Genomic DNA, 17,150 nt, shown 5'->3' on the forward strand with positions numbered 1-17,150 from the left:
TAGTTTTCAAATTAAGAGCTTGGAGTGATTTCATACATTATATGATACGACTTTCCACGATCTACTCTCATAGACTAATTAAAGTACATCATCAAAATATTATTTCAATTTTTAGGATCGGATATCGTCCGGACTCAATACGTGTCGGAAGTGTCGGTCCTGGAATAATTTACGGTAAATCGATAAATAATTGGACGTGGTGCGTCGGTCTTGGAATCGTTTAAGGTACATCTATAACCAATAAAAGTGTGTGTGTGTGTGTGTGTGTGTGTGTGTGTGTGTGTGTGTGTGTGTGTGTGTGTGTGTGTGTGTGTGTGTGTGTGTGTGTGTGTGTGTGTGTGTGTATCTCCATATAAGGTGTTTCAGAATGTGGAATGGAGTCCTCCCAGGGTGGGCTCAAAGTATCCACATTAATTTCAGTAAGGGGTCACTATTCATGGACCAATTTGTGAAGTTTTCAAAGTTTTGTGCCGAGGATTCTTTTCAGGATCATCACTGAGCCCCAGACGGCTTCCAACTGTAGTTCGTTTGTAGTAATATTCCCAGGGATGGTTTTTTAAAATCTCTGTGAGGTTCTTCATCATCACTGGTGCAACTTTGGCATTCTTCAGCTTCCAGGATCTTTTCACTTCATGCTTGAGATCTTGGTATTTGGTCACTTTCTTGATTTCTGCATCGTTGGTCCAAAATCACCGGTATTAACACCTCAATTAACAATGCTTTCTTCTCTTTTTTTTTGCACCCAAGTATATCTGGTGGCAATGCTTTGTTTTTGATGTTCATGCCCAATGTGATCGTTAGGTTGGCCGTGAGCCGTACTTCATGGTTTCAGTGATTGCTTTTGGTTCATTTTCCCACAAATTTTCTGGAGCTGGTTTATCAAAGCTTTTGTGGATGTGCCAGCGGATTACTTTACAAACTCTGTTGTGTCGTCGTGTGTACAGCTGTTCTGACACTGTTTTTGTGTGTTCGGTCATTCTCTTTGCTAACCCCACCTCTACCCCTCACCTGTCTTTTTATTTTTCCTCCTCTCCCCCCCCTTTTCTCTCACTATGTCCCTCCTCGCTCCTCGCTCCTCCCACACCTCTGTCGCTGTGTGTGTGTGTGTGTGTGTGTGTGTGTGTGTGTGTGTGTGTGTGTGTGTGTGTGTGTGTGTGTGTGTGTGTGTGTGTGTGTGTGTGTGTGTGTGTGTGTGTGTGTGTGTGTGTCTCATGCACTCCTCCCTTCCGCAGTGAATAGCAACGTTTGGTGAGGTGTCGCTCTCCCCACCTCCCACCCAAACTCCACTTTATTCATCCTCTCTGCCTCCCCTTTTCTTATTCAGACCCCCACGCTTATTCGGGACTTGAGAGCACTCAACATTCAGGTCCCCGTAGCTCAGTTATTTCGTAAAGTAAATGTGGATAGATAGCTCCCTTTCCCTTATGTCTAATGGGAATTAAGTGTACGTGCGCTGTGAAGTAATTTTATAGATAGGATTTTTACCCCAACAACAACAACAATCCTCTGCTCGTGGCATTGTCCGCGCTCTTCGCGCGCTCACCGGCATGCGGGCATGTGCGTGGTCGGAATTCCATGCCCCAGGCGGTGTGGATTTCGCACCAAATATGGTCACGGAGCGCTTCGTTCTGGCTTCCCGCCAAATAAGGGTATGCATCATTTTCCGCCCAATGGGCGACGCGCGGACCTAACCGGAGCGGTCCTTTTCAAGAAGGCGGAGCCGTGACACGCCGTCCACCCAATAGGAGCAGGCGATGGGGGAGCGGGGCCCCCCCCCTGAAAAATGACAGGAAAAAGGATTGATGATTGTGTCCCGCCTGCTCGAGCGCTCTTCTGTCTGGGTCTGCGGCTGACTGCATCCCGCGAATCCGAGACGTCTCGTCTGGCGCATTACAACAAGCGGTCGACCATCTCATCATGGGAGATCACCTCGTCTCGCCTCCTCTGGGTTTGGCTGCCCTGGTCCGTTCTTTGGCGCCTGGTGCTCCGGGAAGGTGCGGTCGTCCAGCCGCGCGAATGCGGCCAGGTAGCCAGCCACATTCTCTTCCCTCAGCTCGTCTTCCTTCCTGAGCTGAAGGGGCAATAAAAACCTCGAGGCCCATCTCTTTCTGGGGTATTTGTGTGTGTCTGTGGGCCCTGTCTCCAAGTAGAATAGTTTAAGGAATTGCTTGTACATTTGATTCCCTTCTTTATTCGGATAACTCTGCCCTTACGTGCTCCCCTCGTCCCCCGATTATTGTAAATAAATTCCCCTCTTGTTAAATGTCCCAGCTCGTTCCCTGTCATATCTCTTTTTGGCTTAGCACGGTGCGTGTTGAGAAATAGCGAGGCAGTTAATTGTTCATTTGGACCGACGGGCCTCGGTAACCATCCGCTCGGGTTACACACGGTTCGGGCATGGTAACGGCTCGTCCCGCTCGAGGGTGTGAATTCCCCGGTAGCTTTGCCGCGTGGGTACTTAGGTATATTGAAGTTTGGCAATTAACCCTACTCCACGCAGTCGAATTATTGGCGATTCATGGTCCTGCAAGGGACCCATGCCTTTCCGACTTATCCAAGGGTCAGGACCTAAATTCCAGGTGTTCGGTGGAGACGACTCTACTGCTCCACCTCGCGGTCGTGCTCGCCACCGAGACCCGGCACCGCAACATGACCTGAGAACAGATATAAATGCATTGTGTAGTTTAGTCCGTGTACGAGTGGAGTAGTTGGCCAATCTCGATGTAATCAAGTAGGGAAACGAAGCTTAAGAATTGTCTTGTTTAAGTGTGCGCCATTCGGAGGATGGTGTGTGGTAACAATTAAATACAGTTTACAGTTCAAGAACTCGTATGTACAACCTCTTGGAATGTCCCAGAGTGAGGCACCGAGGGTCCGAGGTGGGGCCTTGGAAAATATCCAGGAAAGAAACAGGACGGGCTTTGAAAAGGGCAGCGTTGTCCAGAGTGAGGGGAGGAGTTTTGATGCCTCCCGAGGGGCAGAGTCTCATCGCGCCCAGAGGGCAGGAGCTTTTGGAGATTGTGTGTTCGCGAGAGGGATGGGGAGAGTGGGGATCCCGCCAGAAAAAAAAGTCAGTGGAGAGTCATCTCAGAGAGTCACGCTTTTGCCTGCCTCCTCCTGTTCATTCCTTACTTGTTCGTCGTCCTGCTTGCCTGCTCGGCATGCCTGCTTCGACGTGTCCACAACAGGTAAGGCCTCACCCGGGTTTTCGTACTACCGTACTCCATGATATGTACCATATTTTTTTGGCGTACATGTTGATACTCCAGACCTCAACATGTACTCAAAATCGAATTATCTATGTTTTAAGACATTGATTGCATAAATGAAAATAATTTGCAAAGTGTGATATTTTCCAAAATAAATTGTATAATTGTTGATTTAAAACACACCATAGCAAATTTCCACAACCTCGTGGATGCGTTCCTGGAAAGTGCAACAAGCAAAACAATGTTGAGCAGATGAGATATTCCCATGGATGTCGTGTTATAATGGGAGGATGCGTTCCTAGGGCACATCTTCGGTCACCCCAACATAACTATAACCTCACTTAACTACATGTTAGAGAAAAATAAACAAATCAATAAAAAACACAAAAGAACAATTAAATGAACAGTTAGTTACAGGGGTACTTACCAAAATATCGCACCGAGATTGCTTGTCAGGATGGGGGGAGGTGCGGTTGTGGAATGGAAGCATTACTGGGAGGGAGAGGCATGCCTTTGTATCTGGGATAGACAACTCAAATAATTTGTGGGCTGGGAAAGCAAATGGGAGGTAAGCTCGGAGCGATACAGCGCTCCCCTCGCCCTGATCGGGCTTTCGTCCTGCTCTCCCTGATCGGGTGAGTGAGTTGCGTGGCGAATCTGTAATCGAGAAATCTCAGATCAAGCTACTGAACAGTTGTGCGGCGAATATGGAGTGGGGGCAGTAGTCACCGAGGTGCTGAGGGATAGGGCGATCAGAGTGCCGCACAATGTCGGGGAAATGCGAATACAGTACTGTATTTGTACGAATACGATTCTGGTATTGAGAAAACGTGAAAAGGCTGAATGCCTAAACTCGGTGGTTGCATATAAATCTTTAAAACTCGGTGGTTGAAACCCATCGCTTTCTGTACCCACCTTACCCAGTCGCACCCACCCAGCTGTCCCTGGACTCTGTGTCCTTTTTTCCTGACAAGGTGGAGAGCTTGCTGTCAAACCTCGACTCAGATTCTGCAACCGGTCCAGACAGCATCAGCCCACGTGTCCTAAAAACCCGCTTCTCGATTCTTGCTCACCCTCTCTCTGTTCGATTCACTCTCTCATTCGCTCAAAGTCATCTGCCATCCACTTGGAAATCAGCAAACATTACCACCCTGCATAAAAACAGGTGCAAAAACAGATCCCTGCAACTACAGACCAATCAGCCTTCTCCCAATCATCAACAAGGTTATGAAATCCATCATCGCTCCAGACATTAAATCCTCCCTCTGCTCCAATGGCCTGATTTCCGATCATCAATTTGGTTTCAAACCAGGTCATCTCCCGTGGTGAGGCTGAGTCTTTGGGCCTCTCACTCTCTCACCGCAGGCAGATCAGTGGTCTTTCTGTCTTCTACCGTCTCCTCTCCGGTCTGCCCCTCCCCCCCGCTCTGTCTGCGATATGTCCTCCCCCATATCTCCGCAGGGTGCTCAAGGCCCGCCAGCAAAACTATCAAAATCACAAATCACTGCTCACCTTCACTCTTTCATTCCCCTTTTTTCCCCCCACCTTTGGAATAAACTCCCTCACCCTATTCTTTCCCATTCTTCCCTTCAGGCTTTCAAAACAGCTGTTCACCACCACCTCTTATCGTCCCCCATCCAAAACCTCGAACTTTTCTACCCCCGATAATCCACCCAAAACCCACCTCCTTCAAATCCCCTGCTTTCCTTCCTGAAAGTCCCTGTAATGTCCATCTTGTATTCCCCATGTTCCCCACCCCATCCCTCTCCCTTCCACAGATCTCCTAATGTCTCTGTTCCCCACCGTTTTGTCCTTCCCTCTCCCGCCCCTCTTGTCTCATGCCCTCCTTGTTGTGCATTGTGTGTTAGCTCTCACACGAGCCTCGACAATATATACAAAAAAAAAATAAATCCAACAAGGATAATCGTGGCTGCAAAGCTCGGTGGACAAGCATCGAGTGCTTGTATTACAATGTGTCAGATGTTCATGTTTATCAAGGAGCGGTGAACTGTGACAAAATGTAGCGTGCGAGGAGCCAGTGCCGATCATGATTCTGAGGTTGTTTTACATGCTGTACCTCGATATGACAACAAACGTGGTGAAAAACTATTTGCATTCCTAATTTATCCGAAAGGTCGTCCCACAAAGCAATTCAAATCACAAAGTAATTCAATCACAAATGCACAAAACAGCGCATTAATATTCACGACCCTGGGAGGACCGTAACAAGCGATGCGTAGCAAAGTGTCAGGGAGGACTTAAGACCTCGACTGTTCTTAGAGTTTTGATAACTACCGCAGTTGATTTTGCTCAGTCTTATATTCCCAATCGACTTGCGTACGAATGAAGGAAAGAAAAATGAGAAAATTAGCCAATTCGACTTGTACTCCACATCGCCGTTTTGGTGGGAAAATGCGGCAAACATTATACCGTGTACGAATAGATGTTGCCGAAATACCCCCCTCTTTGGTGGTAGCCAGTATTACAAATCATCTTCCTTTATCATCTTCATAACACAAGATGATGAAATGGAGTACGATATGTTGTCATCAAGAAACTTTCTTTCACACATAACAAAAATAATGAAGTGCATTTCCAAAAATGTGCCGCAGCACATTGTGCACCGAAGGTGGGCCGAGAAGGGAGGGTACTCCCACCCCGAGGGTGCGAGTGCCCCCTCGTGTTTTTAAAACATGGTATTGAAAGATATATGCTGGCCACACCTGGTCTCTGGTCTCTGCTTCCTGAGCCTGGACCCCCTGGAGCTGCTGTTCATAGTTGGAGCACATGTCACACGGTGGAATGAGGCAGATTCCAGCCTTGAGCACCTGTATGAATGACACCGAAATAGTTATGTTGTAAAGTTTCATCAGATGCCCGTCATTCACATTTACGTCCTCTTCACAAGCATCAACCGACTACACCGGAACCTTGAGATGCATTGGTGTTCACCTCCTGCTGCAGCTTGTTCCACTCGTTCTCACTGACCAGTCGGTAACCCTCAGGTAGGCAACCATTCGCTTCTCCAGGTTCCTGCGTAGCTGTGGAAACCAACGATGCAGTCTCCTCCTGCTCGGGTGTCTGAGACTTGATCGCCTTCTCCTGATCCCTCGTCAGCACGAATCCCACACCTAGAGTGTCCGTAGTGCCGCTCGGTCCATCGTGTTCACTCGTACCCATAGTGTGCACATCACCATTGCCAATATCAGAGTCAGAAGTGACCCGGACCAAGTCGGAGTTATTATAATCATCAGTGAAAGGTATTGCAAGTGGCCGAGAGTCCAACTGAAGGTCAAATCTCTCAGTAGACCCTTCACTTGCGGTGACCATTGGTCCAAATTCAGAATCGTCGAGGTGTGGATCAGAGCAAGCTTTTAAAGTGTGCGAAGAAAGTGAAGGGGGCACGTTAGACGTCGGGATCACACGGGAACCCAAGCTGTTTGAGGATTGGGTACGGCGAAGACCATCCGCAATAGTGTCAGCACCAGGGGGATGACAAGCTTGTGCAGACTCGGAAAGTCGCACCTTTCCAGAGTGAGTGAGGTAGACGAGGGGTGAAGAAACATCAATTATTTAGAGGTATGAAGTTGCTTCATGACACCAATGCTGAGAAACATTCCACCCACAAACTTACATCATCCACAGAGATGGAGAGTACAGCCTTTGCTGCTGTAGTTGTAGGTGGTGACGACATGTTGTCAGTTTCTTTTTTTCCTTCTACCTTCTCTTCAACCTGCTCCCACAATCCTTAAAATCAGCACAGCATGTAGCAATCAGCTAACACATCCTCAACATTAGCACAGCACATAGCATCCTGGTTACACATCCTCAATATTAGCACAGCACATAGCATTCTAGATATACATCCTCAATATTAACACAGCACATAGCACCCTAGTTACACATTCTCAACATTACCACAACACATAGCATTCCAGTTCCACATCCTCAATATTAGCACAGCACATAGCATCCTGGTTACACATCCTCAATATTAGCACAGCACATAGCATCCTGGTTACACATTCTCAATATTAGCACAGTACATAGCATCCTGGTTACACATTCTCAATATTAGCACAGCACATAGCATCCTGGTTACACATTCTCAATATTAGCACAGCACATAGCATCCTGGTTACACATTCTCAATATTAGCACAGTACATAGCACCCTAGTTACACATCCTCAACATTAGCACAGCACATAGCACCCTAGTTACACATCCTCAACATTAGCACAGCACATAGCATTCCAGATATACATCCTCAATATTAGCACAGCACATAGCATCCTGGTTACACATCCTCAATATTAGCACAGCACTTTGCATCCTAGTTACACATCCTCAACATGATCAGAGGTTACGTTCCTTCAAAAGTGCCGCGATATCTAAACACACACACGCACGCCATTTTCCCTGCTAAAGCGGGGGTTAGCCTTGTGGGGCCCATGACAACCTTCTCCACTTTACCCTATTTTCTGCATCTCCCCTTCTTAATCCCCTTGCCCACATTTCTTCTTCCACCACCTTTAGCCAAGTTTTTCTCGGTCTTCCCCGTCCTCTACTTCCTACTGCACTCATTTCCAACACTCCTCTCACCCAGTCACTTTCATCCTTCCTCAACACATGACCCAACCATCTCAACCTGTTTCTCTTCACAACCTCCATCACAGACTCTATTCCCATCATCTTCCGCAATTCATCATTTGTCTTCCTCTCTCTCAACGATACTCCACACATCCACCGAACCATTCGCATTTCCACCCTTTCCAGCCTTTGTTGCTGCTCCATGTTCAGTACCCATGTCTTACTCCCATAAATCATCGTACTCCTCACACATGCAGCATACACCTTTCCCTTCAGCTTCAACGACACTCCCCTCTTTGTCAGCACGCTACTCAGTTCCCGAAACTTCTTCCATGCACATCTCACTCTATCAACCGTCGAAGAGTCTGATCCACCTTCTCCATTCAGCATGTCTCAGAGATAGCAAAATGTTTTCACCCCTTCCAGCCTCACACCATCTCCAAGATCCAACTCAACAATTCCTTCATCTGCTGCTCCCTCGATGCACACCTTACACTTGAATGTCGCTGCCACACTGGTTAATGACCCTCTCACCCCACTACATTTTCGATGAACCCATTCAGCACACATTGTACACTGAATGGAGTTCACTCCGACACCCTTCCTGCACACAGCACACGGCCACTTCCCAGTCCTTTCCACCTCACCACATGCTTTACCACTTGCCATCACCTTCGTCTTTCCGATATTCACCTTCAAACCTTTTACCTCCATACATTCCTTCCACTTGTTCATCTTCTCCTTCAGTCCATCCATACTCTCTGCAATCAACACCAGATCGTCTGCATACAGCAGCTCCCACGGTAAACCCTCCTTTACCCTCCGAGCCAGCACCTCCATCACAACTACAAATAGAAGTGGACTTAGTACCGACCCCTGGTGCACTCCCACCTTCACCTCAAACTCACCACTGCTCCCATCCTTCGTCCTTACAGCTGTGCGTGCTCTCTCGTACATGGCCATCACTACTCTGATCAACCATTCCTCCACTCCTAACTTCCTCAATGCCCATGCCATTACTTCGCGTGGGACCCTATCAAATGCTTTCTCCAGATCAACAAACCCAAAAAACAACTTCTTCCTCTCCTCCATGAACTTCTCCTGCAACTGCCTTACAATAAAAATCGCATCTGTCGTTCCTCTTCCTGGCATAAATCCAAACTGCATTTTCGTCAATCTTTATCCAATCTATCCTCTTCTTCAACACCCTTTCCAATACCTTCATTCCATGCTCCAAGTCCAGAGGGTCACCTTTCCCCTTGTACAGAGGGACGAGGGTACTCAGTTCCCAATCCACTGGAATGCGGCCTTCTTTCACCACCAGATTACAGATCTCTGTCATTCTCTTCACACCCCAACTTCCCGCTGCCTTCAACATATCTCCCACAACTCCCGTCGGCCCTCCTGCTTTTCTCCTCTTCATTGCTCTTATAGCTTCCTCAACTTCCTTCTCAGTTATCTTCTCTGCTGGTCCTAAAACTGGGTTACTCTCGATGTTGCTATCCCATTCATTTTCTACATTCAGCAGCCTTTCCATATTTCTCTTCCATCTTCCTTTAATTCCATCTGAGTCCACAACAATTTGTCCCACTTCATCCTTCAAGCAACTCACCCCCCTCACATCAAATCTCTCTCTCTCTCGCTATCTGCTTTGCAATCCTGAATACCGCTCTCTTACCCTCCTCCAAATCCAAGCGTTCTCCAAACATTTTCCTCTGGGCCTCCTGCGCCTTTGCAACCTCTTTCTTTGCAGCCTTCTTGGCTGCTTTGTCACTTTCATGCGCTGCCTCTTCTTCCATCGTACCCTTCGCCTTTTGCCATTCCTTGAACTTCTTCCTCTTCTCTTCAATCGTCTTTCCAACTTCATCACCCCACCATGTTTCCGAGTGCCTCGGTGGTCCTTTTGTCCATCCACATACCTCACCAACGGCTCCCAATAGACTATCTTTCATTGACATCCAACCACTTTCAAGCTCAACCACATCATCCTCAACCACACTCAGCCTCTCTCTTAACGCTTCCTTCACTGTCGCCTCTTTCAACCTCCACACCTTCATCCTCGGTTGGTACTTCACCCGCTGAATTCTCCGCGCACCTTTCACCCTTATATCGCAGACAACCAGGTGGTGCCGTGAAACAGTCTCCTCCACTGGGATCACCTTTGTGTCCCGGAGGTTTCCCCTAACTCGCTGACGCACCATCAAGTAGTCAATGGTTGTCGTCGACCCACCTGACGTGTATGTAATAAGCTTATAATCCGCTTTCTGGATTTTAGTATTACAAATCAACAAATCAGCTCCATCAGCAAACTCCAAGATCCTTTCACCTTCTCCATTTCTCACACCGTATCCATAACCCCCATGGACTCCCTCAAAACCGTCTGGACTCCTTCCCACATGTCCATTCAAGTCTCTTCCTCCCACAACAATTTAATCATCTTTCACATTTTCCATCAACTACTCCATCACACACCAGAACATGTTCTTCTCTTCATCGCTTCGACCGACCTGCGGGCATATCCCAAGATGACGTTCACCAAGAGCTTTCTGACCACGATTCTCACCATCATCAAGCTTACACTCACTCTAGTCAAACTCACTACACTGTCTACAAACTCCTCAGAAAACATGACACCAACACCATGCACGCCTTCCGGGCACCCTTGCCACATAAACTTGTACTTCTGCCCCTGCCTTCCCTTCACCATTCTCACACCACTTCCCTTCCATCGTGTCTCCTGCACACAACATATGTCCACTGTTTCAACCACTTCTCCAGATCTCCCTGTCATTGTCCCTACATTCCATGTACCAAACCTCAGAAACCGATATCCACGTGGGGCATCAGACGATTGGTCATCATAAATGGGAAAATTTCCTCCCTTGCTTCGATCGGGTTCCCCATCTTAAGTTTTAACGGGAGGGGGTGACGACCCCCACAGGGTACTTCGGGCTGTACCCTGCCCATAAGTTGTACTCATCATGGTTTCCTTTTGAGGCGATGTTTTTATGGCCGGATGCCCTTCCTGACGCCAACCCTTTTAGTCGCCTCTTACGACACGCAGGGATACGGTGCACCTATTCTAACCGGGGCAGACACCGGGGGATATCTAAAACAGTGAAAGTGAATTATTAAACCCGATAATAAAAATTACCCCCGTGTGGGGGTGACGGTCATCTCTACAATACCACAAGTTCTCAATGTTCAGTTATGACCGAAGACTACTGTGCAGTTCTACTGCGCAGCTTGGTTAAAGATGACTCGGCATTTTGGCGCGCGCGAAATTATATTTTGAAAATAAATGCCGACGTTTACATTTCGGGTTTTGAAACTTTTGCACCTTCGGCGGAAAATGTATAAATATAAAAGGCTAAAAATGTGTTTTATATTTATATTTCATTTCTCCTTCCTTCCTTCTTTGCGAATCGCATCGGCGTTTTTGGCCATCTTCTAGATCACGTGACGATCAAACAGGAAGGAAATTCAAAAATCTGTCCGGTGAGATACAAGATAATATTTTTTACTATCATAATCAATAAACAGTTGCCGAATATCTTGTAGAATGGCAGACGAGATAGTGGGGGAACTTAGCATAACAATTGTGCATTTTGTGAGGAAAGCACCAAATTTGGCACACTAGTAGCCTATCATATTGTTACGGATTCGCGCCCGCCGGCGTGCTGACGGCCACGTAACTCGAATCGCGGCACGTCGCCCACCGGACGGACAATCCAGTCGTGACCCTCTCGGACTAACGCCGGGAACCAGTCACGGGTGGACCTTTCGGTCTCACCGCGATCGAGCCAATCGGCCCCCGCGTGGGATAGGGTTGCTCGCCAAATTCGACCTACCTAAGTACCCACACGGAGGGTAGACCGGGCGATCGCACCTCGCCGCAGGTCGACTTCGGACACGGGCCACTTAAGCGACCCGTTCCGTACTATCGGGATAACCGAGCGGTGTTATCGTCGGCCTCGACGGTTCGATTAATTATCGGGCGTATTCAGCCCACTACCAACCCTTTACGTGAAGCAAGATGAGGATTCAATGAAAGAAATGACGAAGCGAAGCGGGAAAACAGTTCAACATAAAGCACATTTATTCGCGATGAACGGAAAGCACACATATACAATTCCACCAAAAGCACATAGAAAAGAAGAAGACAAAAAGCAAATGCGACAATGCAGATCTAATACCGACTACGCGAGCACACGGCAACACTTATACAATTTTACTTCACAGACGGCGCCGACAACACACATTCCCAAAGCAAAAGAAAAGAGAACCACCCTCCAGGATGAGGGGTAGGCGGGCCTGGGGCCGAGACCGTGTCGGGCCTACCCGTCTGATGATGAGACGCGGAGCGGCGGTGGTGCCTCAACTCCGCGGGCCTCGCGGACAGTGTCCGGCAGGGGGTGGGAAGGGGGCCCCCTTTGTCGCACTATCTCAGCGCGGGGGGAAACAGGAGGGGGTTGCTGATGCTCGGGGAAAGGAGGATATAACCCTGTCTCGGGTCCCGCGACGAGCGTCTCCACCTCGACCAGGTCGCGCCGTCGGCCTCCCGCCTTCAGCTCCCGGCACCGACGCGAGCACCCCCTCGTCCGTCTTCGCCGCCGCCACCTCTCCACAGCTCCGCCGACAACTCGTTCCAACGCACAGCTCGTTCCAACGCGCAACTTCCTTCCAGCTCCACCGACGACTCTCTTGAACTCCGAACTCACTCTTTCCAACGCACACCACCTTTCTGACGAACGCAGCCGCTTATATAAGCCCCGTGGCTTCGCCTCTGACCCCCTGCCTTCGACCTTTCACCTCGCTCCCCATTGGCCCGAGACAAAGTGGGCGTGAATGCTTTTTGATCCATGAATTTGCATATAGCGACCGCCCTCCAACGCCCTGGAGGCGGGGCCAAATCGCCCCTCGCTCACCGATTGGACGGAACAAAAGTGGGCGTGAGTCGTTTTTGATCCGTTTTTCTGCGGAAAGTCCGTGATGTTTTGTACACGCTGTTCGGTGCGCGCCCTGCACGAGTCCAATACCGGTACCCACAAGCAGCGCAAGAACGGTGGCGATGCGACGGTTGCAAGGTGTGACGGTAAAGGTCGTGGCTGTTGTGGTGAAGCGGCGTTGTGGTGGGTGGTTGATGTTGTGATGACTGTTGAGACGTGGTTGGTGGTGGTAATCATGGCGGTTGGTCCAAAATAAAGATAGTAAAAGAAAAACGGCTATCCTGAAGAGTCGCAGGACGCATGAATGACATTTATTCCCTCTAGACAACGGGTTTGGGCCTAACTACACATATACTTACCGAGATATCTCACCTAAGGGACCTGAATGGTGGTTTGCGAATTTGGTCAACCACAACAATATTATGAACAGATTTGGATATTAGGCCATATCAAAATTTTTGATGGCAGTGGAAAATGGCTGCCACAGCCATCGGCGGCTGAATTTGAGATGGCCCAATATCCAAATCTGTTCATAATATGATAGGCTACTAGTGTGCCAAATTTGGTGCTTTCCTCACAAAATGCACAATTGTTATGCTATATTTAGCTAAGATGCCCCACTAAGATAGGTTTGGAAAATGGCGATTTTTATAACTTACGTGACCTCGTGACCTTGACCCTGGCCTTGAACCCGGACAAAAGTTATATCGTTGTGCAACACTCATCGACCTCTACCCACACACTAAGTTTCATCAAGATCGGAAAGAAAAATTGTTGATGGACGTACGGACATTTGGTCTGGCTTTATTAGACAATCTCGGTAGAGATGACCTAAAAATGGGTCGAAGTTCCTGTACATACAGTACAGAAAATAGAGAGGAAGGAGGACAGCAATCAAAAATAAACACATCACAACTGAACCACGAATGACACTCGGTGGCACATCCCTCCGCCAGGCTGAACTGTTTACGTTTTGTAACACACTCAATGGTCGGATCTAGATCCGAACCCGAACCTAATTCGAATCGGCTTGTTCTTGTCACCTCACCGATTCATCCACCAAGTTTTGTCTCAACCCATGCACAACTTTTTGAGATATCATGCCACATATCGTTTTTGGTCCCATATCTCTCAATGGTGAAGAATCACATCAAAAATTCTCAGATCCGGATCTGAGTATTCATCAAAATCTAAGTGTTTCGTCCTTATCGTAACACATACAACCTGTCCACCAAGTTTCATCCAAATCAGTCCACAACCTTTTTAGATATCCTGCTCACAGACAGACAGACAGACGGACTAGGGTGAAAACATAACCTCCGTCAACCTTTGGTGGTGGAGGTAGCAGTATCATCTTTTATTTACCATTCTTACATCAACTGATTCTTTGCTGTGGTAATTTTCCCTGGCATCTCATGATGCTCTTCACAAGTTCCAATAACTTACACCCTCAAACGCACTCTTAAGCAATACAAACGCACGCACGCACACACACCTGCTGACGATGCCACATCTGTTCGAGCTGCCGCAGCTGTGAGGCTGTGAGTACGGAACGCAGCCGGTTCAAATCCTGAACCACTAGCCGCTGGTTCTCTAGAAACTGGTCGTTAGCTCGACGCCATGTTTGTTGCAGCTGCCCGTGTTTCTGCTTCTCCTGCTCCAGGAGCCTGCACACTGCGAGGGCAGCAACGTCACACGTAGGAGGGTCGGTGAAAACTGACGGCAAACACTTTGTTCTATCGAGGAATTCCCCAAATATATATGGCAAAAATGTTCATGAGAGAAGAAAAGTTTAAAAATTTGAAAAAAAACCATGCAGCCACTTCATCTTCGGCGGTCATGGAACAGCTCACCCTCATGCAGTTCTCGACGAAGTCGTTCGGCATCTTCCTGCAGGACGGCCTTCTGGGTATTGAGAACCGCCACAAACATCTCAAGGTCTGTACGGCATGCCTTCTCAGTCTCCAAGTATTTGTTCAGTTCTTTCACCTGCAATTAGAATAAAAAAATATATATAATTATTTATGAGAGTTAAACACAAGTTTCATTTCAGCGATTTGAAATGTCATAATAAAATGAAGAACTAGTCTTGTTGGTGAAGGCTCGTGTCAATCTTCATCGGCGGACAGGTATAACGATGGACGTTGATCTGTGCGATCACATGCTGACCGCTGTGGGAAGAAGTGAGAAGCCGATGTTTCGAGCGTTGTTCCCTTTGCACTGATGACGGGTTAACACCTGAAATGTCGGCTTTTCCTCGCTTCCCATGGACGTAAGCCAAGCATACCTCAAATCAACATCCTGTTAATTCCATACATTATTAATACCCTTCTGGTAAAACTGCCAAAATTACGAATCACTGTTCACCTTCACTCTTTCATTCCTCTTTTTTTCCCGCCTTTGGAATAAACTGCCTCACTCTGTTCAATTCCATTCTTCCATCCATGTCTTCAAAACAGCTGATCACCACCACCTCTTAGCGTACCCCATCTAAAACCTCGATCTTTTCTACCCCCGTTAATCCACCCCAAACCAACTTCCTTCAAATTCCCTGCTTTCCTTCCTGAAAGTTCCTGTAATGTCCATCTTGTATTCCCCATGTTCCCCGTCCCATCCCTCCCCCTTCCACAGATCTCCTTATGTCCCTGTTCCCCACTGTTTTGTCCTTCCCACTCCCACCCCTCTTGTCTCATGCCCCCCTTGCTGTGCGTTGTATGTCAGCTCTCATACGAGCCTCGACAAGGTATACAAAAAAATATATATTTATATATTTCGAGCACATATCTGTTTATAACAAATAATGTTGGTTTGCATAATGTGAAAGCGATGAGATTATTACAGCGGCAGGCATCATAGCCAGGCGAACAAGGCTCACCAACCTGAAGATTGAGAAAGGAGAAAAACAATCAAAATAAATAAATAAATCAACCAGCTAAACCTGAAGATTGTTTCGACATCAATATGTAACAACGCCAAAGAAACAGCACAACAACCAAACTTAAGGGTTACCTTGTCTTCAACCTCATCCTCACATTCTGCATCTTCAGCCACAGATCCTGCAGCCTGGCAACCACAAACACATGGAAAGCCATTACCAATTGTTCAAAAGGTGCCATGATCCCAAAAATGAAATTAATTTACTCATCGACCATAGTGGTTCAGTAATCTGCTTGCAACGTTGATAAATCACCAAGTGACAAGACTGTACCAAATAAACTTTCCACCACCCATGTTAATCACCAAACCCCCAACCACCACCTCCCCTTAACCACCGCTCGTGCCTCTTCCAGCTGCTGTATGTGCTCCTGAGCAGTTGCCAGGCGACCTTTTAAGTTGCTGATTTCCTGTTCCATGGGCATGACCACAGATCGCAGTTTTTCAGCATCTTCCTGAGCCTAGTTGTTGCAAACACAGAGAGGGAGCATGTAAAGAAGGGAGGCTGGAAGGGAGAAGTGTGTGACGGAATGAAGTATTCATGCCTTTGTGTGGTGGGACCTTTCGCATGTCGATCTCCAAATTCCCCTCCAGCCCATTCTCAGAAAGTCGCCTTCTCAATTCCTCCATTTCACATTCGTGACGCCCTCGGTCGGCCTCCAACTTGTTCCGAAACTGCATCTCATAATCCCGCAAGGTCTCTAGAAAAAAAAAATAATGAGAGTATGGAAACCTGGGTCCTTCACATGGCTGAAACGTCATGCCAACAACCATCGTCACAATGTGGAATTTCCATCACGAGATTACAGGACAGGCATTTTATGAAAAATCTTTGGTCAACCTTGAACAAATTGCAACAACAAAGCATCTTTGCTGTTTTATACTCATGAATATGTCCTCATCACATCTGATCTTAGGGGATCCGATAAGGGGAAACCTGGGGGAAAAAAAACATCACTGGAATCTGACCACACCCAAAAATGTGATTTTCCCAATTTCAGCCTTTAATGAACACGTTAAAACCTCACTGAAGGTTTCAGTGAATTGTGAAATTCAGATTTTTATTGAAACTGTTGGCAAGCAGTTCAGGTTTGAAGGACTGAGAGGCAGTCCCAGCTGATAGGTAAAACATTTAACATTAAAATAATGAAATAAAGAGCAATTTTGAGATACATCCTGAGTGCTGTGCATACCATAATAAAAGTCAACAAGTTAGGAATGATGCTTGTATAATGATGTTATAAATGATTAAATCAAACACTGAAGATCATTTTTAATTCCTGCATGTTGCCATGGCACAAACTCATTAAAAAAAAAATCAAAATATAAATATTGAACAGCAACTGGCACGACGAGTTATGGTAAACCATAATACCAAATTGTATGCCTGGTGTTGGCTTAATGGTGAGGAGTTCAGATCATGCTCAGCCGTTGAATTAATACCAGGTGGGGGTTGACTCAGCCTGT

The 17,150-nt window shown here is 47.2% G+C and overlaps 1 protein-coding gene across 3 annotated transcripts in view; it reads right to left on the bottom strand.

The window, feature by feature from the left end:
• The window catches only part of RABEP1 (rabaptin, RAB GTPase binding effector protein 1), a 65,973-nt gene that overhangs the window by 25,906 nt on the left and 22,917 nt on the right, over positions 1 to 17,150 (bottom strand). For all 3 annotated transcript variants that reach the window (XM_085876776.1, XM_085876775.1, XM_085876774.1), the window contains exons 4-11: positions 16,245 to 16,384; positions 16,031 to 16,144; positions 15,759 to 15,812; positions 14,603 to 14,738; positions 14,245 to 14,423; positions 6,844 to 6,942; positions 6,162 to 6,734; positions 5,933 to 6,037 (exon numbers count right to left, since the gene is read on the bottom strand). In XM_085876776.1, the coding sequence (XP_085732902.1) occupies positions 5,933 to 6,037; positions 6,162 to 6,734; positions 6,844 to 6,942; positions 14,245 to 14,423; positions 14,603 to 14,738; positions 15,759 to 15,812; positions 16,031 to 16,144; positions 16,245 to 16,384 (1,400 nt within the window). The remainder of the gene's footprint in view (positions 1 to 5,932; positions 6,038 to 6,161; positions 6,735 to 6,843; positions 6,943 to 14,244; positions 14,424 to 14,602; positions 14,739 to 15,758; positions 15,813 to 16,030; positions 16,145 to 16,244; positions 16,385 to 17,150) is intronic.

This window comes from Eptatretus burgeri, chromosome 4, assembly GCF_056783735.1.
Source record: "Eptatretus burgeri isolate ZD-2024b chromosome 4, Ebu_testis_v1, whole genome shotgun sequence".
Taxonomy (NCBI): Eukaryota; Metazoa; Chordata; class Myxini; order Myxiniformes; family Myxinidae; genus Eptatretus; species Eptatretus burgeri.